The 27112-nt window shown below is 42.2% G+C and overlaps 1 protein-coding gene across 1 annotated transcript in view; it reads right to left on the bottom strand.

The window, feature by feature from the left end:
- Positions 1-724: 724 nt before the first annotated feature.
- The window catches only part of CMYA5 (cardiomyopathy associated 5), a 104530-nt gene continuing 78142 nt past the window's right edge, over positions 725-27112 (bottom strand). The window contains exons 10-13 of the mRNA XM_074384321.1: positions 10935-11068; positions 9264-9363; positions 6396-6569; positions 725-1579 (exon numbers count right to left, since the gene is read on the bottom strand). Coding sequence (XP_074240422.1) covers positions 1333-1579; positions 6396-6569; positions 9264-9363; positions 10935-11068 — 655 coding nt within the window. The 3' untranslated portion in view covers positions 725-1332. The remainder of the gene's footprint in view (positions 1580-6395; positions 6570-9263; positions 9364-10934; positions 11069-27112) is intronic.

The following is a 27112-nucleotide window of genomic DNA, read 5'->3' on the forward strand; positions in this document are numbered from 1 at the left end:
GGGCGTAGTAGCTCATGCCTGTAATCCCCGCACTTTGGGAGTCCGAGGCAGGCGGATCAGCTGAGGTCAGGAGTTCAAGACCATTCTGGCCAATATGGTGAACACCTGTGTCTACTAAAGAAGAAAATAGAAAAATTAGCCAGGCGTGGTGGCACACGCCTGTAGTCCCAGCTACTCAGGAGGCTGAGGCATGAGAATTGCTTGAACCTGGGAGGTAGAAGTTGCAGTGAGGCAAGATGGTGGCCCTGCACTCCAGCCTGGGTGACAGATCAAGGCTCCATCTCAAAAAAAAAAAAAAAAAAGAAAAAGAAAAAGAGAGAAGAAAAAGAAAAAAAATAAAGAAAGAAAAAATCTGACTTAATGTTTTAAAGTGTTTCTTAAAAACCACAAGTATGATCAACACATTTACATTACAGAAAACAAGCACAATCATCTCAATATACATTCTAGATGTATCCACTTTGCACACATATTTTAGAAAGATTTTGAGGGATTCAATATCTTAAAATGACCACTTAATTTTAGTAAAAAGATTCCCAGTTTCTGTTCATTGACTATATCTATGGTCTGAGAGTGATGAAAGTGTGTGTATATGTATGCGATTCTCACCGGAAAATCAACAGTAGTGCACCCCACTGAAGTGTGATGAGTTTTACTCTGCAGTTTGTCCTGCTCCAGAGATGCCAGACTAGTAAGTTACAGGGAATAAGTTCATACAACATGATTGATTTTATAGATTCTAACCATTTATTTAACAAAATGGAAATTTCTAATATCTAGCACTTTTCTACATTTACACTTTCAAAGAAGAGAGACTCATGTTCTACATACATTATTACAAAAGAGTTCATTACAAATTTAAATCAGCTAAAACACTTTCTCTAATGATCAGCTTTCATCATCCTTTGGTGCAGCAAGGTGACATTTTGTGGAAAGTGTCCATGTCCCTTTGTCAGAGGAGATGTCTTACCAGCACAACCTTCCTTCTCTCCCACCTGTCCATCAGAAGATTTCCTTTACCAATAAAACAGATGGAAGTCCACTTTTCTCTTTTGGGTCCCAACTTAAGTGTAGACCTTTTAATTTAGGAAAGAACTCAAACACATATAAACCAGAGTGAAGGCTGTTGTTTTCATTCTCTTTACTCACACTCTGCTCTGTAAAGTCAAGGTTTTCTTGTTGATTTCGCTCAAGTGCTGATTGCTATGCGTGCAGCCATCATTAGTGCAAATGTGTGGGAGACTTTTGGAATAATGTATAGCACCCAAAGGAATGAACAGCAGACCCCCTGAAATTTAAATCGCTGCTCTTGCAAATTCTGAAAGCCAAGGATCACTTGTGCCTTAGAGAATCCGGGGGCTCTATCCCCAGGTGCAAAGTACATTTTCCAGGTTTCTCCAGGGCAAAGGCAGGGTGGACGCCCTCATTAAACCTGTGCCTGATGACGAAGAGCAACTGGCCACTCTCCGCGTTGATGAAGACAAGTCTCTGGTTGTTGTAGTCCAGCAGGATGCCTACTCTGGCTGGACGCTCAGTAACGTGAACGTCGCTCATGATGCCACTGTAGAAAAATGTGTATCTGAAATGAAAGAGAATGGGAAATGTAAAACTGGAAATCTCAAAGGACTTGATAAGGAAAGTCACTTAGGAATAACCAATTTTTCAGTTATTAACTCCACTTCACAATAAGGAGTTGCGAAAGTCACTTAGGAATAACCAATTTTTCAGTTATTAACTCCACTTCACAATAAGGAGTTGCGATAATGCTGTCCCCACTACTTTCATTAGATCTCTTCTGGATGCTGAAATGCAGAGCTCATCCCAACAGATGAGCGTGTTTAATAATTTTGCTCCTTCTGCATTAGGAGGCAGTCCCAGAATAACCAACATATACCTCCTTTGTGATTTTGCTCCACATTCTAATTCTTTCCCAGCTGCCCACATGTTTTAACTACTGCATTCATGGTGTGTCATTCTTTTGAATAAAACTCCTTTGAGGCTGCCATGTATTTTTAAAAGTACCGCAGGCTTGCCTTCCATACAATGTATTAATTTTACAGTTTTAAAAATTTATAGGTAACTTACATAAGGGCCTTTATGAAGTTTCAGAAACATTTCATTATTTTTGCCAACTTCAACCTTTGTTCCCACTCCCCCTTCCCCAAACCAACTTTCCTTTACGTTTTCTCAAGGTTTTCCGCAGCCTTGCTGCGAGTGGGGCTGCCTTGGATTCCTCTCTTTAATTCGGACAAACTCAATTCAACAACTATTCCTTGCGCATATCTGTGTATCCAGCACTTTCCCAGGTGTTCTGAGGGATGTGAAGGACACGAAGTACCGTCCTGGCCCTCTGGGATTCCACATTATGTGGAGCAGGAAGGAAAAACTGCCCACATTTGAAACTTGGACCAGGCCTGAGAACGGCTGTCAGAGCACAGATCTTAAAGTGTTGACTGAACACATTTAATGAACCTGTTTTGGTTGTGAAGGGAAAGGTTCAAGGCCAGGCTGGGAAGCAGAAATTGCTGACCAGAAAAACTAAATTGCTCTATGCAAAAAGATAACACCACTTTGGGGTTTTCTCCTAGTAGTCTTAGAAACTGAGAACGGGGCCCCAAAAGTAAGGGAAGGGATGGAATGAGAGATGGAAGAAAAAGAGATGAGAGAAAGATCTAGGGATGTGTAGGCTGGAGGGGTGGGAGCACAGCAATACCAGGGTGGTTTGGGCCTAAGAATCTGAGTAAGTGACGGGTCTGGCAGGGAGGGCTGAGGATCTTTAAGACTTGCAACCTCTGTCTTAAGGCCCAGAAGCTCAAGTGCGAGTATTTAGGGAATGGCAAGTTGGCACCTTCATTGCAGAAAGCAGCTCACGTGGAAGGGCAGAGGCTGATGGTGGTGGGGAGGTAAGTGCAACTTTTGAGTTGATAAAGGGCCTTTTCAATGCCTTGCTAATGAGAGAGACGCCGGAACACTACGACATCTGGAACCTGCAGGACAGACTAAACGTTTCAGGTAGCAACGATGGAGACTGGCAGTTTGAGCTGGGCTCTTGCAGGAGGCTTTGGGAGCTCATGGGCTCACAGTCAGCCAGAAAGAACAGTTAGGACTTGAATAGATGAAAAAGAAAGAGAAAAATCCACTTAGTAAGGGCAGTAGCCGTGATGGGGAGGTAGCCGAAAAAGCCTGTGTGTGGCAGAGAAAGTCACCATTGGCCTGTTGGGTTTGGACAGGACACGGGGTGACTTTTAGGATGGTACATGGATAAGTAAGTCAGGGGCCAGGCCCTAGTCCTGCCCCGTCTCATACCGGAGCCACTAAACATATGTGGCTACTTCCATTAAAATTAACGTTGACCAAAACTTAAAATGCAGTTTTTTTCAGTCCTACTGGCCACACTTCAAGTGTTTACTAACCACGTGTGGTACCATTTTTCTCTTATTGCAGAATGTTGTATTGCATAACGCTGGTCCAGAGGATTCTGAATGACTAAATGAGCCATTTCTCCTCCCTGATTGGAAGGTCCCTGGTCCCTGCAGGCCCAGCGCTGGTCATTCCTCGAGCCAGTCCCTACCCTGGAGGACAAGTGGGGAAGGCATTCCCTGAATCCTTGTCTCCACCAGTTCTGCAGGACGCAGAACCTGACCAGCCCTGCTTCTGTCTCCACTTCTGGCCGAGCACAGCATTCTCCCACTAACCTCAGCTCTGGCCTGAAACCAAGCCTGTCTGCATGGGGCCTGACTCCCTGCATGGCTTTAAACAGAGACCTGACTGGTTTCTGTTCAAACAAGAATCATCCAGAAGCCTGGCTCTGATCACCTGCATGATCTTGGAATTGCCTCCCCTTCCCCCAGTGGACTGAGGACCCCCACTCCCTTGAATCCCACCTCTAGCCCACACTCAGCCCAGACCCCTTTGGACACTGGTGGTAACTCCCACCAGGGCTCCTTGCCCCCAGCCTGGCCACATTCTTTCTGGCTCCCCCTCTTCACTGTGTCCTGCAGGTGGTCCCACTCAAGTTCTGACACCACTTAGATATCTGTTTGTAGGTCTTTGAGCAGAAAAATCAGGGACATGATGAAAATGATGTTTTAGAACTATTTCCCAGTTGTGAGTGGGTAGAGACAAGAAGTGAGGGTGCAGACTGGGTGGCTGCTGCTGAAACTGCAGAGGAGGTGTGGAAGCCTTGAGCTAACATGGCAAGTTTAGGAATGGACAGGAAGGAAACCAGCAGACTCTCCTGAGACAATCTTCACACCTCCTTCCCAATTGTGACATCTGAAAGCCCAGATTCTGTGAGTAGAATCAAGAATAATATAGGTTGATTTCAATTCATTAAACCAGAAAAAGTAGAAGACAGGAGGGGCTGCCACAGGAGCGTTCTCAAGAGTCCCAGGAGGGCAGGATGCCCCCATGTGAAGCCCTGGAAGCATGACAAGAGGGCCCTGGGCCCCGCCTCTCTGTGCTGAGACCACACAAAAGGACACATTCTTTCTCCCAGAATCTATGGCACCCACTCCCAGCCTGAAAGAGCCAAAGACCAAGGCTGTCGGTGGAACTTGTTGACAAAATGTACAATTCTGTTTTCTAGAGTCTAGGAATTTGTTATTGGAGGTTAGTCCTTAGTGTGGGTTTTTTTTTTTTTTTTTTTTTTAGATTTGAGGGTGTAAGGACATTTTCACAAAATTAATAGGTAGTTACAGCTCTGAATCTACTAACTGTAAACCCTGAGTTTGAGTGATTTCAAACTCTGGGCAGGGGCTGGGTCCTTAAGCACTGCATAGCACTGAATATCAATGAATCATAATTGCTCTGACTTGATGAAATGTGACTAAGCACTGCTTGGAGATGGTGCTCTTAGGAACCATCTCAGAATCAAACTGTCAAGCAGGATGCAGGGAGAAATATGCAGCCAGAGATATGCAAAATCCCAATCTGTGGGCCTTTTCTGGGAACTTGCAAGCACTGAAGGCTTCTTTTTAAAGCATTACATTTGAATAATGCCTCACATTTCTATGATACTTCACCGTTCCTGAGCTCTTCCCTGTACCTAGTTTCATGTGATCCTCACAACCCCAAAAGGTAGAGAGCTAGGCTTTACAGTCCCCTGCTGAGCGAGATGAAGCAATAAGGTATGCTCAAAGGGTTAACCCACTTATGGCAAACAACGAATAGGAGGCTAATCAAGGATGGAGCCAGAACTAAAATTGGATTTCTGGCTCCTAGTCCCGCCTTCTTTCTATTAGACCATTCTGCGAGCGTATTCAGATCATAATATGCCTGCCTAATCGCTCTGAGACTAACACAGGCTAATGACTTTTTCACATCAACCAACCAAACAACATGGGTAATATAGAAAAGAGATTGGCAAACTTTTTCTGTAAAGGCACAGATGTAAATATCTTAGGATTTGGCAGCCATCAGTCAGCTCCACCATTGTAGTGCAATACAGTACATAAACAAATGAGCATGACTGTGTTTGCACAAATCTATTTACACAGACAGGCAGCAGGTTACATGTGGCCTACAGGCTACAGGTTGCCAACCTCTGATATGGACCAATGTGGAGGGAGGTGTTGGAGATCCACTTCTTCCTCACTCCTGTTGATTCCTTCTTCCTGGAGGGGACTCCTGATAGCGTTACCCTTGTAGTCTCCCTCCACCCCGTGGTGAGTTTAGAAGGAAAAACTGCAATGCTGAGCCCAGCAGCCCCTCCCTCTTCCCTGTCTCTTACTCACAGCTACCAGAGAGACGCACCTACTCTGCTTCTCCAGGGACCAACTCTGCCTTGCAGAGCTAGGAAGCTGGCCTGGCCTGGGCTCAGGTTGGGTAAGTCTGCCTCATAATAGGGGTTAATATTAGAAACCCTCTTGCCCTCAGGTATGATTTACACACTCTACAATCAGCTTCCTCAGTAATTAGACTTTCGTCTCCACATACTTGACTCTTGTTTTGTTTTCTTTCTTTCTTTTTTTTTGAGACTGAGTCTCGCTCTGTTGCCCAGGCTGGACTGCAGTGGCACAATCTCAGCTCACTGCAACCTCTGCCTACCAGGTTCAAGTGCTTCTCCTGCCTCAGCCTCCCAAGTAGCTGGGATTATAGGTGTGTGCCGCCACGCCCCGCTAATTTTTATATCTTTAGTAGAGACAGGATTTCGCCATGTTGGCCAGGCTGGTCTCGAACTTCTGACCTTGTGATCCACCTGTCTCAGCCTCTCACAGTTCTGGGATTACAGGCTTGAGCCACCGTGCCCGGCCTTGGCTCTTGTTTTCTTTCTTCGTTGGCTCAGAAGTTGGGAATGGAAGTGGGTGCTATTTATCAGGTCCCTCAGAGATCCCTGCCTGGATACCCAAGCATAACATTTTGATGAAGAGGGGAAGGCCTGAGCTCCAGCTTACCTCTGTGGCTCAGAGCAGTGCATGTACCATGAGGTTTCCCCTTGTCCCAGGGTACCTGCCCGCATGGCCGAGCTGGAGCAGATGCCGAGTCGATATGCTGGGCAGTCTGTGACTGTGGTTTCCCAGTAATGCTGGCCGCAGGAAGGCAGCTCCTCACCCAGCACTGATGGGATTCTGTCGGCAAAGTCAATCAGAGTATGCTTAGTGCAGGAATCACCGGCCTGTATCTCATGAGCACGAACATTCATTCACAAACTCACACAGTTTAAGCAGGTCTGCCCTTGGAAAGTGCTGGAATTTAACTAAAGATACCCTTTGTTCATCGTATCCCTAACCTTAACCAGATCACCACAGCACTCTCTAGACTCTCAGCAGGAATTTGACATATTTCCACTGTCACATACATACAACATGCACGTTGTACACTGCATCTTTTTTTTTTTTTTTTTTTTTTTTCTGAGACGGAGTTTTGCTGTTATTGCCCAGGCTGGAGTGCAATGGCGTGATGTCGGCTCACCACAACCTCCGCCTCCCGGGTTCAAGTGATTTGCCTGCCTCAGCCTCCCGAGTAGCCAGGACTACAGGCATGTGCCACCATACCTGGCTAATTTTTTTTGCACTCTTAGTAGAGACGGGGTTTATCCATGTTGGTCAGGCTGGTCTCAAACTCCCAACCTCAGGTGATTTGCCCACCTCGGCCTCCCAAAGTGTTGGGATTACAGGCATGAGCCACCACACCCAGCCTGCTGCAACTCAAAAAGCTGGGAATCAGGAAATACCTACAATAATAGTAGGACAAAAAGAAAAGCCGCAGTCTCTGCCTTTAAGGCGACTTCTCTTCATAAATACAAGGGAAGCAGGTAGGAAACATAATTTGCATAGCTTTCTTCCAAAACTTGCAAAAAAGAAATCTCCAAAACCTTAACCATAAGTTCTAGTGCCTTCCGACCTTACTGGACACAGCCACCAAATGAGGTGCTGCTCTTAAGTGACAAGGTAGCTAGTAGAGCTGGCCAGAGCAATGGAATTAACCAGGTATGATTAATGGTCAACAGCCTGCAAGACTCCGGCCTTGCTGAACTGCAGTGGATGCCCCTAAGAGGCTGGTTAAAGGTTTCTTTTTGTCTCACCTTAGCTATTTTTACAAGCACCGCAGTGAAATGAACCAAAGCACTTTCAGCTGCTGATGGGTGACCTTGTTTGCATGAATTGCTCAATTTTGCTTGGAAATGGCTGAGACAGCAAGGAAGCATTTTTAATTTAAGCAGCGTTAATATTCAGTCAGCAACCTCTCCCTCTCCCCTCTAACAGATGAGAAAATGATTAATGCAAGGGAATGTATTTCACTTTTCATGTCTTTACCTAACAACCTCATTTCAGAGAGGTGGCTACTGACAAGCCCTCACTCTGGACCAAAGCCCAGCATCCTGATATTTATGAGCTAATTTTCAGGTTAATAATAAATAAAATTCTATAAAACACATTACAGTTATCATCAGTTATTATCTGTGAACTCTTACCCTCCTCTACTCTATTTCATTTCTTTTTGATGTTTTGAGGAATCCAAAAGGCAGAAAAGCCCAATCTATTTCTCAAATCTCTTTTTTTCCCTGAACTCACTCATTTGTATATTTTTAGCACCTGCAATGTGCCAGGCCCCATGCTGGATTTGAGGGATTCCAAGATGCAGAGGGCGGGGCTGCTGCTCCAGGATGATGATGATGAAGTGGCTGACAAACGGCCCCACAAGTTATCTGTACTTTTATACAGATAAGATCAAAGGGTGCCAGGGTCCAGAGAAGCCTTGGCCAGAGCCAGGAGCAGGTAACACCCAAGCTGGGCCACAGAGAGGCAAGTAGCAATGTGACAGGGAAACAGTGCAAGTCACTGCTGGCTGGCTCAGTGCTTTCTTGGGAGCACCTGCCAGCCACCGGTGCCAGGGCACGTCAGCAGCATCTGCAGCCTGTGCTTCACGTGGGTTGCAGTTTGCAAGAGTTTCACATACCTTCTCCAATTTTACCATTTTGATCTGCACTATAACCCCTAGAGCTTGCAGGCAAATCGCAGGGCAGTTTTCCCCACCCTGTCCTCTGCTTTTGCCTCTTCTTTTCTTTGATGCTTCCTTTTGTGGGAGCTACTATGGGGGCAAGATTTTGTGGCCAGAAACTAGAAACTCAATAAAATGTCCTTCTCTTCTATGCCTTTTTTTTTTTTTTGAGACATTGTCTCGCTCCCTGGCTGGAGTGCAGTGGCATAATCTGGGCTCACTGCAACCTCCACCTCCCAGGTTCAAGTGATTCTGCTACCTCAGCCACCCAAGTAGATGAGAATTACAGGCCTGCACCACCATACCTGGTTAATTTTTGTATTTTTAGTAGAGATGGGGTTTCACCATGTTAGCCAGGCTGGTCTCGAACTCCTGATCTCAAATGATCTGCCCACCTTGGCCTCCCAAAGTGCTGGGATTACAGGCGTGAACCACTGTGCCCAGCCTCTTCTATACCTTTCTAAGAGAGTTGATGCAATATCTGGTTTGCTATAGAAAAATAATCAAATAATTACTGAACCCTTTTTTTCTCCACTGAACCAGAGATCATACCTTAAAATAGCCAATGTTTTAAACAAAACCATCTGTGCCTATATTTCCAATAAAAATATTGACACTTGCTCCAAGTGATGAACTATCTATCCCTCAGTAGGGAACCACAGCCAAGCAGTGTGGATATGTGAACACTGATATTTGAGACCACGTCCGGGCATGTTCACTGCACCATGAATATGCTCACGGAGGCCACCCTGAGGCGACACACCCTAAAACCAAGACCCTACTGCTGGGCCATCAGCCCGCTTGTGCTTTCTTCTACTTACTCCGTCAGCCGTCTCCTCTCAGCAAAGCTGATCACCGTCCCACTTGAGGAAATATGCAGAGCAGGATGAGCTGTTTCTCTCAACAAGAGAAACCTGGTTCCTATTGCAGGTGAGAAAATAGGATTAAAACAGCCATGTGGACCAGTGCTGTCCCTAGGCTAAGCCCCACATTTCAGACCCTAGACTCTCTTTCCCCTAACAGCAAAATCCCCCACGCAGTGTCTTCAGATCCACACTGAAAACTTCACTCATGATAAGGTCTTCGTGGATGCCGGTGGCTGGTTACCTCTACCTAGTGCTGCAGGCATGTCATCAGGGTGTACCCTCTATGAGCACTCAGCTGCTGTGCAAAGGGTGCTCCTTGCACTAGCAGCATCTACATCACCTGGAAACTAGTTAGAAATTCACACTCTCAGACCCACCCCCGCCCTCCTGACTTCCAATCTGTATTTTAACAAGATCCTCAGGAAATCTGTGTGCATATTACAATTTGGGAATGCACCGGTATAACCTACAGGAGAGATTCTAACAATGGAAGGACAGGCACCATATTGGAACTGTGGGAACACTTCTGGGAAGGCAGCCCTCATGTCTTCTCTTCATAAACATCAGGCTGGCCCTGACTATATCACAAATGAGGTACAAGCACAGGACCTTGCTGGGGAAGCAGATCACCTGTGCCCCCTCAACATTGTGCCAGCTCTGGGTCTAGGATAAGATAATAAAATGGTCATCTTCCCATTCTCCACTTCCTTGCACAAAAGAGACACATTTTTTTTGCTGGCATCATCTAGGTGTTTTCCCAAAAATGTCATTGCATAGTTTTATCACTTCCATAAATTACTCTTTTGGTCATTCATTCAACAAACATTAACTATCACAAACTATGTGCCAGGCTTCAACAATTAACAGAACAAGACTGGTAACTTGTGCACAGAGGTCAAAGAATATCCCCAACCTACCACACATATCCACACACCATGCCCACAAAGTATAGCACATTGTGAGTCCAATAAAAATCATCTGCAGAGGCCAGGTGCAGTGGCTCATACCTGTAATCCCAGAACTTTGGGAGGCCAAAGCAGGGGATCACCTGAGGTCAGGAGTTTGAGCCTAGCCTGGCCAACATGGCAAAAAACCCATCTCTACTAAAAAAAAAAAAAAAAAAAAAAATTAGCCAGACATGGTGAACATGCCTGTAATTCCAGCTACTCGGGAGGCTGAGGCATGAGAATTACTTAAAACCAGGAGGCGGAGGTTGTAGTGAGCCGAGATTGTGCCGCTTCACTCCAGCCTGGGAGAGAGAGTGAGACTCTGTCTCAAAACAAACAAACAAACAAAAAAGATCATCTGGGTAGATTTCTAAAAACATAAATGTTTGAGCCCAACTCTAGATCAATTACCTCAGGATCTTAAGGAGTGGAGCCAGGGCATCAGTAATTTGTAAGCACCCTGACTGATTGCTAATAGGTAGCCAGGGTTGAGAACCCGTAAAGCAGAAAAACAAAAGAAATATCTTGACCTTTGACCAACCTTGGGTTCTCATGACAAAAAACTAGCACTGACAGTAGGTTTGGAGTTTATAAAGTTGCCCTCTAGGACATCTTCTCTGAGTGGTGAAAGGGAAGGAATCGCTTGGAAATAGCTCACTGTATGCAAAGGAGAAAGTACCTCTGGTGGAGATGAGAGCAGCCTCACTTTGTTCACTTGTCCCAAATGCATTGATGGCTCTCACATAGAAAAAGTAATTATCATTGGGTTGCAGGTTAACTTTCAGCTGGAGTCCTTTGATTCCAGAAAAAGATCTAAATATAGGAAGAAAATAATAATTTTAAATACAATGCCATGTGCTAAATGACTCATATTTCAATTTGGTAGTGAATGAACATCTTTTATTAGCAACAAACAACTTATTTTCTTTCTCTTTTATGCCACTGGATTAGCAAGCCAGGTCCTACAAAATGGCCACTGTCCACTAAGATTACTTTATCAAATAATTTCTATTATGTGCCTTCCAGAATGCTCTTTGGAATAGAACCAGACACTTAAAAAAATTCAGAAAACAGATTACTTTTGTGGTTGGTGAATCTCCAAGAATATATCATTTTCTTGATCAATTGTTGGCTGAGAGGGCACTTTTGGATTAAGATGATATTAAACTGATCTACGATGATTTTTTTACATGATCATCACGGTAAAGCCACCGAAGTTAATAGAAACCGAAGATATTTAAAGAAGACAATATATTGTAAAGCAAAGTCGATCCTGGCAAGAAAAGAGAATTCTAATTGAAAAAAAAATCCTCAAAGTTGCTGTTCCTAAATTGCCTATTTAAATTAAAAGAAAAATGCTGATAGTGGTATCTAATTGGCAGTGGGCTTGGTGAGTACACTGTAACAGCCCCACCACTTAATACAGATGGACTTGCTGGATTTGAAGATGGAGCTCTCCAAAGCTGCCAACAAGCTGGAATCGTTTTGTGCTTCTTTCCCATTCTCTTTAATCTGTTTGATATCATAGCCTAGAGCATTAATTAGGAAAAAAAAAAAAAAAAAAAAAAAAAAAAGCAGGCAAGGCTCTTTCTTTAAATTTCCATTTGGAGAGTAGGAGAGAGCTGCAAGTTAGATTCCTTGCTAATGAAGTTCCTAACCTGGGTGCTGGAGAGCCAGAGTCCTGCTCCTGGGAGATATAATAATTGTTAATGAATAGAATAGTACAATAGCCTTCATGCTCATTCTCAGAAGGGAAGGGGTTTTTCTTTGTTTGTTTTTGTTTTGTTATTAGTGAATATACCACAAAAACATCAGAATCCAAGAGTGGTCACTGTTCATCTACAGATGAATTTTTTTTTTCCAGGCTATTTCTACTTTTGCTGACTTATTTCACTTCCTAATACCCATCTTAGAGAGCAACACATGGAAAACCCGTAAAAGGAAAAAGTGTTCTTAACCCAGAAAACAAACTAATCTCAAACGTCTTAAAAGCGGAACATTTGTACAGAATAACGACCCCACCCTGACTCCATGTCTAAAAGGACAAAACTCATGTTGTGCTCCTCAGAAGGCAGAGGGATGGGAAGCACCCTGGACCTGCTTGTGTTACTGCTGTTCAGTGCCCATGTCTGGAAAAGGTCAGTGCACACTCCTCGCATCATATTGGTTGTTATTTTAGAACTGATCACCTGACCAGGCCCTCAGGAGAGGACTGTCCTTAAATGCACTCAGACTGGATCAATGACATTGAGCCCCATGTCCACTGACAACTAATTAGGCTTCAGTGAATTAATGAAAAACTATGTCCTATGATTGAGAATGTAATTTCTGACTAATATCTAGAATATTATTCTGGGGTAGATGTATTGCTTATTTATTGGAATTGATGACTGAATAAATGTTTTAAATGAACATTAATTATAATTAGCAACAAAATTATTGTCTCACTAAGACATACCTCAGCCTGAACTGAATTTCAGACTTCATTCGCTCTCTAAATAAATATGTATTGATCAGTTATCATGTGCCCAAGCCCTGTCTCTGCCTTTTATTCTGAGGGCTTCTTGAGGAGGTGAGGGTGGGAAAGGGGAATGTAACAAGGATTGGTGGGGATAGTTTAGCTTTAGAGACAAAGAGAACACACTGGCTTCATTTTACAACAACACAGTTGTGAAATACCAAGGATATTGTTTTTTAAGGTAAGTGTTTGCCCTTAAGATGTATGAAGTCTGTCAAGGAGGAAATTCCACCTATATAGTCAACTGCATGCTCTGTCTCATTGCTCATTTGAAGAATAAAGGTTTACATGATACTGAAGTCAAAATATGGGATCCGTCCTGCTTTTAGTGCATGATACAGGTCAGGCAGATTTGACAAATATGCACAATGTGCTCACTGAATCTGTGAAATAAAAGCAGCAGGCATCCGAACAAAAGTAACATGAAATGTGGTGGTGTTTTATTGTTTACGAGTTGCCATCATATGCCCAAGCGCCAAGAAGAAAGCAAAAAAGTTTAGAACAAATGGTTCACTTCCTTGTCTACTTACTCTGACTCCACTCAGATGTCACCAAAGTTTTCATGTCAGCTGTCCCCGCTTTTTAGCCAAATGAAAACTTTGGAATTTGAGATCTAAAGAGGAGCACTCTTCGAGAGATTATAATCTTTTTACATTTTAGAAACAAAAATTTGTCATCATTGCAACTAAGTCCATATGAGTTATAACAAGCATTGCATAGTTTGCGGTAGAATTCAAGTTCACAGAATACCCAAACTAAGGTGAGTGGTCAGATAGCAAATGAAGCCACAATAGTTTGTTGGTGCTTAGTTAAGAAGGGATTTTTATACCAGTAAATAATATGACTACGTGACTATAATTGGAAGTCTACAGCCAATAATAAATTTGAAAGACAATTTGAAATTTGACTCAAATGGTTTCATTTTGGGCCCAAAGTATGGGATTCTCTCTATAAGTGCCATAGTGCAATGGAAAGAGATGGCTTTATGTGCGGAGGTTCCAGACACGCGAGGGCAGTGAACAGCACAGCACCTAGCGCCTCTGAGCAGAAGCCACGCAGTTGATTGCTGGTGGAGGATGAGCTCAAGCGGGAAGTGGAACTTATCACAGAGTGCTGTGCCCAGCAGGGCTTCAGGGGCCTCTCAACCTGCTCATCTCACCCTTGGTAGCTCCACTGCTATAAAGCAGAGAGAAATGACTTAGAGGAGACTCACTGTCTCCTCAGAAGGCCTTGGGCTGCCCTGCAAATGAGAGATGGTCGGTCTTTTTCAGAGGCAAGTGAGTGGAAGCCCCCAGAGCTGGTGACTGTGAGGATGGCCTTGCTAGCTTGGGCCCTTTTATTTTTGGGTTTCTGCAAGGTGTGACTGGAAAGTGTGAAGCGACTAAGATGGACAGTGGGGCGAGAATCATTCCTGGTAGGAATTGAAAAGGATTTTTACGAAGTGAAAAATAATCGGGGACATAATGCTTAAGGGGATATTAAAAGCATTCCTGTTAAGTCAGAGAGAATATGAGGTTAAAAAAATTGGGAGGTAGGAGGTAAAATTATTGCCATTTGCAGATGATGGAACCGTTAATCTAGAGAACCGAAGAAAATCAGCTGAAAAACTCTTACGTAATAAGAGAATTCAGTAAGATTGGTAGATATAAAACTGATACGAGAAATCAAAAGCCTTCATATACAAATAACAACTAGATAGGAGATAGAATGAAAACTCTTATTTAGAAAGGTGACAGACATAAAATATATATAAAGATACAAGATCTATATAAAGAACATTTTTAAAGTTGCTATTGAGGGAAATACACAAAAGACTTGAGTAAAGGGAAAGGCACAACAGTTCTTGGCACAACAGTTCTTGGACAGGAAAATGCAATATCATAACAATTTCAATTCTCCCTAAGTTAATCTATAAATTTAACATGATCTCTAAAAATAGCAAATTGTCAGGGGCAGGCTGATGGAGGAGGCTATGCATCCTGATTCTAAAGATCATATAAAATATAAACTAGCAAATAGAAAAAAATATCAGTAAGGGGCAACCTAATTTACCAGGAATTCTAAATTATAAAGCTATAATAATAAAACCAGTATGGTCCTGGGGCATAAACAGATGGATCAATAGACAGATTATAAAGGTCAGGAATAGAGCCAAACATATTGGCTTGGTATATAATAATGGAAACATTTCAGATAGGAAAGGGAAAATGATGGGCTTTCCTGTTGGGACACCTAGGTAGCCATACTAAAAGAAGAAAAAAAAAAAGGTAGGATTTCCTACTTCACACAGTCTACTGAGATAAATTCCAGATGATAAAACACCTAGTTTTAAAAAACAAAATTACTCTACTGTCTACTACAAAAAACATGAGTGAATACACACACACACACACACACACACACACACACACACAGAGAGGGCATTTTAAAATATGCTACCCAAGTTAAAAGCTATCTTCAAAATAGATTAATAAATTCAACTAAATTGTCATAAAAAATAAGCACAGAAAAAACTTTAAAGATTTGCAACTTATATCTTAGTAGGAAAGCTAACTTCCTTAAAAAGAAAAAAGCTTCTACAAACCTAAAGAAAAAATATCACAATCCAAGAGAAAAAATATTGATAGGAAATGAACAGTTTATAGAAAAGAAAGTACTGTACATGGCTCTGAGTCATATGAAAAGATGTTCAACCTAATAAAAGAAATGTATAGTCAAACTAAAATAAGATTTCATTTTCTACAAATTGTCAAAAGATGGAAAGTTTTACCATGCCATGTTTAGGCAAGGGTGTGAAGAACCAAGCACTCATACACTGCTAGTTGAAGTCATATAAACAGCTACAACCTCTATAGAGACAGTTCAGTAATATCTACCAAAATTCACAATGTACATACTTTTTGACCAGTTATTCTACTTCTAATAATTTAATTTACAAATACATTTGCACACGTGTGAAATGATATAATCACAAGGTTTTTACTGCAGCATTGTTTGCAATGGCAAGAGAATCAAAACAACTTAAATGGCTCTCAATTGGTAAATCAGTTATATTCCTTTTTTTGGTTTTTAAGACAGAGTCTCACTCTGTCACCCAGGCTGGAGTGCAGTGGCGTGATCTCAGCTCATTGCAACTTCTGCCCCCCAGCTTCAAGAGATTCTCCTGCCTCAGCCTCCTGAGTAGCTGGGATTACAAGTGCCTGCCACCATGTGCAGCTAATTTTTGTATTTTTAGTAGAGACAGGGTTTCACTATCTTGGACAGGCTGGTCTTGAACTCCTGACCTTGTGATTCACCTGCCTCAGCCTCCCAAAGTGCTGGAATTACAGGCATGAGCCACTGCACCCGGCCTAAATTATATTCTTAAAACAATACAATAAATTTTTTAAAAAAATTTTTGTTTACTTATTTATTAAGATGAAGTTTCACTCTTGTCGCCCAGGCTGGAGTGCAGTAGCACAATCTCGGCTCACTGCAACCTCTGCCTCCCAAGTTCAAGCAATTCTCCTGTGTCAGCCTCCCAAGTAGCAGGGATTACAGGTGCTTGCCACCACACCTGGCTAATTTTTGTATTTATTTATTTATTTTTTTCAGTAGAGACAGGGTTTTACCATGTCGGCCAGACTGGTCTCCAACTCCTGACCTCATGAGATCCACCCACCTCAGCTTCCCAAAGGGCTGGGATTATAGACATGAGCCGTCGCACCTGGCCTAAAATTGTTTTTTTAAGTTGAAGTAGTTTCATATGTGTTGATATGGGATGCTCACCAACGCATATTTTTAGGCAAGAAAAGCAAAGTGATAAACCATATATAGTATGTACCATTTGTTGAAAAACTATAGATGTTTGTATGTGCACAGACTATCTCAAAGAATCAACATAAATCAGGTAACAGTAATTGCTTTTGGGGAAGAGAATTGGGTAGGTAAAGTATAGGTAGAAAGGAGACTTAATTTCCACTGTATTCTCTTTTGTATCTTTTTAATTTGTACCATAAGTACATATTCTCTATCCAAATTTAATTAAATATTTTACCTTTAAGAGCTATATTACCAGCTCAGAAGTTCAGGAGTTGGTTGAACATGTTTGCACAATCTCAAAGGGGGTATTAGTTTGAACACTGTAAAGCTTCTCCAGGAATTGATAATTCAGCAATTTGTGTGGGGTGGAAAAAACGAGTATGTATGTGCTTAATGTAACTTGAGGGCTTGGCAATCATGGAGCGTGGCAGTTTTCTGCATCATCATGTCCAACTCCTGAATCTAAGCATGCTTCCTCTTCAGGGGAGGGGGCGGCCTGTATACAAACAATATGGAGGAATCCAGTGCTGTGACTCCTGGAAGCAGCCTACGGATAGTGTCATCACTGCAGTGTACCACACAGATGGCTAAGTAGGAATTGTTTTTTAAAAACACAGTTGGCTCTCACTGGCATTCACATTGGCAGCACCAATATTCAGGCAGTCAGTCAACACCACGTAATGTGAAGTGTGAACAGAGAACATGGCTGGGCCCTGAAGGACCAGCTAGTAAGGCAGTGTTCCCTAAACCTGCCCGGGCATATTAGACCTTCTGAATCGGAATCTTTAGAAGGGCCTTCCAATCTAAGTGTTTAGTAAGTATCCCAGTTGATTTTTATGATCATTTAGGTTGGTAAACATAATCATAAGATAATGCAGGGTAAGAAGGGGTAGGAAGGGAAAAAAAAAAACTACTTGAGAACATGAGCAACATTAAATATATATATATATATAAAAAACCTAACTGAACAGCCATGGCTGTTTGAAGCTACTTATAAAATCTTAACTAACTGTAAATATGGAACTTTTTGTTTAAGGTGGAATGCTTGGTTCAATCAGGATTAAGAAGATTTTCCTTTTTAAAAAAGTTGGTAAATAAAAATTTTTGAACAGAATGATTTTTCTTTTGATAAATGATAATATTATGAGACTCGATAGTAAGAGTCTCACTCTTAGTTCATAACAGTGTGGAAAAAAACATGGGGGCTGAATGCCAGGCTGGTCTCGAACTCCTTGGTCTCAAGCGATCCTCCCACTTGAGACTCCCAAAATGCCGAGATTATAGGTGTGAATTAACATCACTCTTAAATCACAGCAGTGTAGGAAAGTAACATGGGGGTTGAATGCTGACAACCATGGAGCTTAGGCTTTCCTATAATCAGACATTCTTTAAGAATCAGCATAAACCAAAGGTCCCAGCAGAAAGAGTCTAGATTTTTGTTTTTTCTATAGTTACCCTCCAAAGGCTGAAGGGTATCATTTATATTCCAGGCGGAGAATCCCAGGAGCTTAGTAACATTCATTCCTCTGGATTCTGAGTCTACGCCCTCCTTTCCTTTCTCCCTCCACAGCCACATATGCAAACAATTCCTTGGGCACCCCATAAAACTGCCCACCCAGAATGGTGACTTAACATTATGCTTTCAGATCCTGTTTAAAATAATGGTTATATAGAGAATGTTTTCACATCTTTTGTAAAACTACTCTTAAAGACAATCACTATTATCTTGTTCAATAGCCCTTATATAAAGATCTACATGAAAAATTCATCTTACAGCTGAATGTCAAGAAATATAATTGTCTCTCAGTGAAATGTGCTTCCTTTTTAAAAAGAGATGAGTTATGTAATCTCTTTTTTTCCTCTTGCTGTCTCCCCCTCTCTCCTGTTTTCACTTTCGCTGCCAGTAAGTTCAGATTTAAATTTTATGTTCCACTGAGGTTCGGTTCTTCACTTTCAGTCTCCTCAGCCCTGCATTATTTGGCTCTTGTTCTCACAGGATTGTTTTCCTGGTTCTAGCATGTCTGGGTCTTTCACTGTGGACAACCTGAATACTTTTGGAAATTGACAGACTTAAATTAGAAGGAAGGAACTGATTGGGTTTCCACTGATTGAGGTCAATGGAACTAGGAGGAGTATGGGAATTTAAAGGATCGAAGTCAAATGAGGGTCATTTGGAAAGAAAGATTTCATTTAGGAAAAGCTGAATGCCAAGACACTGTGGGGCGTGGTAGGAAATCATCTTTGCATAACTCCCTCTCCCAAAGGCTCCCTGCTGAGGGATGGACAACTGGGCCGGGAAAACAATTCCGTGTACAGACTGGTGATTCGCTTTTAATTATTCAAGAGAATTTTGGCCCAATCATGTCAGTGGCCCTCCTGTCACCCTGAGAAGAAGTATGAAGCAGGAATGACTGCCTCCTTTAGCCACAGGGTACAGAGAAGCTCCAATCTCTTGCTGTTGACCACTGGTCAGTCATCACCTACCTCCTAAAGCCTCAGGAAGAAAGATTTAAAGAAAAGAAAAATGCTGGGCTTCCTCACTCTGCACTAAGTTCATTAGGAAAGTGACCCTTACTTGTCCTTACTCTACAAACAGAACAGTGGGTGTCCCCAGTTGAAAAACCCACTTATGACAGGCAATTCTGTTCCTGCTCCACTAGGTGGGGCCCCCAAAATGAGCTCACAGGCCCAGCACCCAGAGCCCAACTCCCTGGGAATGCTTGTCCTCAAGGGTGGCCCTGGGGCTGAGGGCTGGTCTCCCGGACCCATAACCTAGGCCAGGGCCAGAGAGCAGGAGACTCACTCCTAGCTCCTTTCTGGCGTATCGACTCTCCCAGATTTGTCATTCAATACCCGGCTTCTCTGGGTGCAGCCCACACAGCTCATCCCTGTACTATATTTCTCTCAGTTTTCCCTGCTCCACCCACACTTCTTCTGACTTCTCTCCACACAGGAGAGACAGAACAGCTGAGGAAACAGCAGAACGGTGGAAAATTTTTGCAAGTGTTTTTGAGCCCACCCAACCTGAGGAGAGCATTCAAAGAAAAACAGGAAGAGGGTGAGTAGGAGCTCCCTCAGCCCCCGCGCACAAGCCCGGGATTGTCACTCCCGCCTACCCCAAACCCAACAGGGGCCGACTGCTGGGACTGAGCCTCGGTGCCCACACGCAGAAATATGCAAATGTTTTCTGTGAGGATTATGGAATGGAGGCAATTGCTCAGCTATTTCAGACATTGCGTCATGGAACTTGTGGGCACAGTAGGCTCGTTCCATGAAAACACCCACCGTAAGAGTTCAGCTAGCACCTTTGGTCTTTAATTGGAATCTCCAGAGCCCATCATACCTGGGGAAGGATTGCAGGTCTGAAGATGGATGTGTTTCTATTCTGGCAACCAAAATTAGTCTCCCCGATCTAGAGGACAACCAATGCCTTCTCTCCGTGTGTGTGTGATTTAATATTACTCCTCGTTTTTTCCCTTTTTGTTTTTCATTTCCTTTCAACTCGTCTTCCTACACCACACCAGAGCTTTGAAGCCTGCCTGTTTTTTTCAGGGATTGGGGGTGGGAAAGAAATGTGAACTCACTTAGCTCTCGCTCCCTCTCTCGTTTGCTGGAGATTCCAGCCAGTTAGATGACTTGAAGTGGGCAAGGACAAAAAGAGATTGGCTAATCCCATTCATTCATTCATTCATTCATTCGTGAAACAGACCTTTATTGAGTATCTACACAGATAAGTTCCCCATTCATACCCTGTTTATGGGCCAGGCTTAGTCAAACTAAGGCACAGCAAATAGAAGTAATCTTTGATCCCCCTAATTTCCCTTAGGGACCTCTGGATCAATTTTCGGGTCTGGTTTAATCCTCTAGGGTTTTTGTATGAAATCCAGAACTTAGGTAAGGGTTATCTAAAACCAATGGATAAATAAGCTTGAAGGTACTTCCTTCCAAGTGATCCATAAGAAGATTTCTAGTCCACAGATTAGGCTAGTTCTATCTTCTGGTTAATCATCCAAGCATTACAATTAATTCATTCATCCATTCTTTACTTTGCTGGCGCAATTTATTTTCATCCCCATTTTGAATAAGAGATTACCCTCAAAGCTAGCCTAACTTTCCTTACTGATAATTGATGCTAATTGATATTTACTTATTCCAGTAACACACACTTATTGAGTAGCTACAATATGCCAGGCACTGTCATAGGCACTGAGATGACAACTGAAGGGACACAATGATCCTTCATGGAGCTAACAAAGGAGTGAGATCAAACAAATCTTGGCTGCTGTTCTTTCTGAGAGACAAAGTAACTTTTCCCATTGCTGTGCAGAAAATCAAAGTGAAGAATGTGGTTCTAATACAATGGACAAAAAGGAGGAATTGTTTGCATTTATTGGCTAAAGATGATCAAGTTTTGAGCTTCTTTATTCATCAATTCTACAGTAAGACTGTTTCTCCACAGCTGATGTCTTGGAGATTGAACTACATAGATCGTAGTTAAACAGTTAATGTTTTACAGAATTTTGAAGCACCGGATAGTGTAAAGAATGTTTTAAAGTTGGTTGTGAAAACCAGATGGTCAAAAGAACCACAACACATGGCCACTCCCAAAGAGCAGAATTTTCCTTCCAGTCCTGAATTCTTACATTAAAGACCCAAAGAGATAAAAAAGAGTTTGGCAGTCCTGGGACTCTGAAATTAAGAATGAAATATTTTAGTCTATTGATGCCAACCTAGGGAATAAGACATTGAGGCCTGTCTTACTGGGGGTGGCGCTGATGTAGACTTACCAAAAGAACAGGGTAGTAATGTGTTGCCAAGAAAATTTTTCCTGCCTCACAAAATGATCTATTGTCAAACTCAGCAGGAATCCAGAGGCTGAAGAGTCAAACCTGGGCTGTGGACTAAACATACCATTGCACCTCCTGGCACTAAGTGGTCTCTTAGCACCTAAATGGAAAGTAACTCCAACACAGCTTTAAACTATCAACAGGGCTGCACATGTGGAATTTCCCTCCATTTCTAAATTTGCTGGACTCTATCCACTCAATAACAAAGAATCCCTTGTATTGTTCTATAACTACCATAAATTTTTGCTTAGCCAGCCCCTAATGTGCTTGCCTGCAACAAGAAAAATAAAAATGAATCCACTGGCAAGATCTCAAATAGAATAAACTAATGACAAGCCTTATGTTTTAATAAGCTCAATGTTGGTCTTAATGAAATCGGTGGATGGTCTTTTTTTTTTCCCCCTACAAATGGAACTGTCAGTAGTTTCTTTGGCTTTCACAAAGGATTTTTTTGGAACACATTGTTGATATCAGAAGGAGTCTTTTCTTTTTTCTTTCTTTCTTTTTTAGGTTGTGAGGGCTCCAGGATAATCAGGGATGGGAAAAACATTTACCAGAGGGGATTTGAATGGTAAGGCATTCTCTCTTCATATCTATGTTTTTCATAGGACAGAGAAAACTTAAGGATGCGTGATACCGCCCAGTCAACAGGCTACTGAGGGATGCCTCAGTCTATTCGTGACAGCAGTTTTAAAATTAGTGGAAAGAAGAAGACAGGCCTGGGTTTATATCCTGACTCTAAATCCTCACTCCATCATTGCATACTTTGGCCAGATTATTTAACCTCTCCGAGGTCTGATTTAGTGGAGACCACTGCCTGCTCTGAGAAGGTTCACTGAGAGTAAGCAAGTTCCTGGCCTGCTGAAGGCCCTCAATGGAACGCCATCCCCCTTTCCCTTCTCCCTGTAGCCATATTTATGAGATGACATCACTGTTCCCTAGTGAGATGGCTACTAGGTGTCAGGGTTCCAGATTTCTGCTGATTTAAGTATCCAACTGTGCTGATGTGATTTATGCAAATGCCAACTGGGGACAGATGCCATAAAGGGAATTAGTCATTTCAGAGCCTTTGTTAACAGGCTGATCTTGCCTCTGAAAGAGCTGGATTTTCCTTACTGATAGTAGAAAATGGTGGGAGAGATTACTCTGAGACTCAGGCACTCCTGATACAGGGTTCTTCTCATAGAGCATCAATGAGTTCTCACAGTTAAGGTCCAGGACTCCCATAAATGACGTAAAGGAAGGGTTAATGGCTTAGATTTTGAAATCTGACGAAATGAGGTTTAAATCCTGATTGCTAATACTAGCTGAGTAACCTCTCAAAGTGTCTGTTTTATTTTAGAGTTTTTGTGAGGATTAAATGAGACAACATATCTAAAGTACTTGGGATAGTGATTGGCACATAGCAAATGCTCAATAAAAATCTAGTTTGGTGGGTTTTTTTTTTTTTTTCCTTGCTCTGTTTTGGCCAGAGTTCACCTCTCAGCTATTTGCTAATACCTAAGCCTGCCTTCCAGCAGTTGGCACATTTAAAAAGATGTTGTTTCTTAAACATTTGTTATGTTTATATTTCTGCTTCAATGCCTACATCCCACCCAAATGTACCCTACCTGGTATTAATTCATCCTTTGATTATTATTTTGTGAAGCTTGTCTTCAACTTGAAAGAAACTATCATCATTGCTCAGTCATATGAAATCTCACATGAGAACTAAATAAACAGTTGTTGATTATGAAGATAATTAAGGGCTTAAATAATATACTTTATTAAAAAGCTGTCTAGAGGTAGCTGGCAAGAAGAATGAATAGGAACAGCTCTGGTCTCCAGCTCCCAGTGAGATCAATGCAGAAGGCGGGTGATTTCTGCATTTCCAACTGTGGTTCCTGGCTGATCTCATTGGGACTGGTTAGACAGTGGGTGTAGCCCATGGAGGGCGAGCTGAAGCAGGGTGGAGTGTCACCTCACCTGGGAAGCACAGGGGTCAGGGAACTCCCTCCCTTAACCAAGGGAAGCCCTGAGGGACTGTGCCATGAGGAATGGTGCATTCTGGCCAAGATACTACACTTTTCCCACAGTCTTTGCAACCTGCAGACCAGGACATTCTCTCGGGTGCCTCCATCACCAGAGCCCTGGATTTCGAGCACAAAACTGGGCAGCTGTTTGGCCAGACACTGAGCTAGCTGTAGGAGTTTCTTTTCATACCCCAGTGGTGCCTATAATGCCAGTGAGACAGCACTGTTCACTCCCCCTGGAAAGGGGGCTGAAGCCAAGGAGCCAAGTGGTCTAGCTCAGCAGATCCCAGCCCCACAGAGCCCAGCAAGCTAAGATCCACTGGCTTGAAATTCTCATAGCCAGAACTGCAGTCTGAAGTCAACATGGGATGCTCAAGCTTGGTGGGGGGAGAATCGCCCACCATTACTGAGGCTTGAATAGGGAGGTTTCCCTTCACAGTGTAAACAGAGACACTGGGAAGTTCAGATGGGGCAGAGCCCACTGCAGCACAGCAAAGCCACTATAGCCAGCCTGTCTCTCTAGACTCCTTCTCTCTGGGCAGAGCATCTCTGAAAGAAAGGCAGCAGCCCCAGCCAGGGGCACAGTTTCAGCAGACTTAAACGTTCCTGCCTGCTGGCTCTGAAGAGAGCAATGGATCTCCCAGCATAGTGCTCAAGCTCTGCTAAGGGACAGACTGCCTCCTCAAATGGGTCCCTGATCCCCATGCCTCTGGACTAGGAGATATCTCCTAGCAGGGATTGACAGACACCTCATACAGGAGAGCTCTGGCTAGCATCTGACAGGTGCCCCTCTGGGAAAAAGCTTCCAGATGATGGAATAGGCAACAATCTTTGCTGTTCTGCAGCCTCTGCTGGTGTTACCCAGACAAACAGCATCTGGAGTGGACCTCCAGCAGACTCTGGCAGACCTGCAGCAGAGGGCCCTGACTGTTAGAAGGAAAACCAACAAACAGAAAGGAACAGCATCAACATCAACAAATAGGACATCCACACAGAAACCCCATCTGAAGATCAGCAACATCAAAGACCAAAGGTAGATAAATCCATGAAGATGAGGAAAACCAGTGCAAAAAGGCTGAAAATTTAAAAAGCCAGAATGTCTCTTCTTCTCCAAAGGATCACAACTTGCCAGCAAGGAAACAAAAACGGGATGGAGAATGAGTTTGACAAACTGAAAGAAGTAGGCTTCAGAGGATGGGTGATAACAAACTCCTCCAAGCTAAAGGAGCATGATCTAACCCTGTGCAAGGAAGCTAAGAACCTTGAAAAATGGTTAGAGGAATTTCTAACTAGAATAACCAGTTTAGAGAAGAACATAAATGACCTGATGGAGCCGAAAAACACAACACAAGAACTTCATGAAACATACACAAGTATCAATAGCCGAATCAATCAAGAGGAAGAAAGGATACCAGAGATTGAAGATCAACTTAATAAAATAAACCATGAAGACAAGATTAGAGAAAAAAGAGTGAAAAGGAACAAATAAAGCCTCCAAGAAATATAGGACTATGTGAAAAGACCAAATCTATGTTTGATCAGTGTACCTGAAAGTGACAGGGAGAATGGAATTAAGTTGGAAAACACTCTTCAAGATATTATCCAGGAGAACTTCCCCAACCTAGCAAGAGAAGGCAACATTCAAATTCAGGAAATACAAAGAATACCACAAAGATACTCCTCAAGAAGAGCAACCCCAAGACACATAATTGTCAGATTCACCAAGGTTGAAATGAAGGAAAAAAATGTTAAGGGCAGACAGAGAGAAAGATCAGGTTACCCACAAAGGGAAGCCCATCGGACTTACAGTGGATCTCTCTGCAGAAACCCTACAAGCCAGAAGAGAGTGGGGGCCAATATTCAACATTCATAAAGAAAAGAAATTTCAACTCAGAATTTCATATCCAGACAAACTAAGCTTCATAAGCGAAAGAGAAATAAAATCCTTTGCAGATAAGCAAATGCTGATAGATTTTGTCACCACCAAGCCTGCCATCCTTACAAGAGTTCCTGAAGGAACCACTAAATATGGAAAGGAAAAACTGGTACCAGCCACTGCAAAAACATACCAAATTGTAAAGACCATCAACACTATGAAGAAACTGCATCAACTAATGGGCAAAATAACCAGCTAGCATGATAGTGACAGAATAAAATTCACAATAACAATATTAACCTTAAATGTAAATGGGCTAAATGCCCCAATAAAAAGACACAGACTGGCAAATTGAATAAAGAGTCAAGATCCATCAGTGTGCTGTATTCAGGAGACCCATCTCATGTGCAAACACACACATAGACTCAAAATAAAGGGATGAAGGAATATTTACCAAGCAAATGGAAAACAAAAATAAAGCAGGGGTTGCACTAGTCACTTATAAAACAGACTTTAAACCAATAAAGATCAAAAAAAAAGACAAAGAAGGGCATTACATAATGGTAAATAGATCAATGAAACAAGAAGAGCTAACTATCCTAAATATATATCACACAATATAGGAGTTCCCAGATTCATAAGACAAGTTCTTAGAGACCTACAAAGAGACTTAGACTCTCAGACAATAATAGTAGGAGACTTTAACACCCCACTGTCAATGTTAGACAGATCAATGAGACAGAAAATTAACAAGGATATTCAGGAGTTGAACTCAGCTTTGGACCAAGCAGACATCTACAGAACTCTCCACCCCAAATGAACAGAATATACATCTTCTCAGCACCACATTGCACTTATTCTAAAATTAACCATGTAATTGGAAGTAAAACACTCCTCAGCAATGAAAAGAATGGAAATAATAACAGTCTCTCAGACCACGGTGCAACCAAATTAGAACACAGGATTAAGAAACTCACTCAAAACTGCACAACTACATGGAAAACTGCACAACAACATACCAGAATCTCTGGGACACAGCTAAGGCAGTGTTTAGAGGGAAATTTATAGCACTAAATGCCCACAAGAGGAAGCAGGAAAGATCTAAAATCAACATCCTAACATCACAATTAAAAGAACTAGAGAAACAAGAGCAAACAAATTCAAAAGCTAGCGGAAGAAAAGAAATAACTAATATCAGAGGAGAACTGAAGGAGATAGAGACATGAAAACCCCTTCAAAAAAATCAACGAATCCAGGAGCTGGTTTTTTGAAAAGATTAATGAAATAGATAGACCACCAGCCAGAATAATAAAGACAAAAAGGGACAAGAATCAAATAGATACAAAAAAAAAAAAAATGAAAAAGGGGTTATCACCACTGATCCCACAGAAATACAAACTACCATCAGAGAATATTATAAACACCTCTATGCAAATAAACTAGAAAATCTAGAAGAAATGGATAAATTCCTGGACACATAACTCTCCTAAAACTAAACCAGGAAGAAGTCAAATCCCTGAATAGACCAATAACAAGTTCTGAAATTGAGGCAGTAATTAATAGCCTACCAATAATTAAAAAAAAAAAAGTCCAAGACCAGACAGATTCACAGCTGAATTCTACCAGGAGTACAAAGAGGAGCTGGTACCATTTCTTCTGAAACTATTCCAAACAATAGAAGAAGAGAGACTCTTCCCTAACTCATTTTATGAGGCCAGCATCATCCTGATATTGAAACCAGGCAGAGACACACACAAAAAAGAAAATTTCAGGCCAATATCCCTGATGAACATTGATGCGAAA

This window comes from Saimiri boliviensis, chromosome 1, assembly GCF_048565385.1.
Source record: "Saimiri boliviensis isolate mSaiBol1 chromosome 1, mSaiBol1.pri, whole genome shotgun sequence".
Classification (NCBI taxonomy): Eukaryota; Metazoa; Chordata; class Mammalia; order Primates; family Cebidae; genus Saimiri; species Saimiri boliviensis.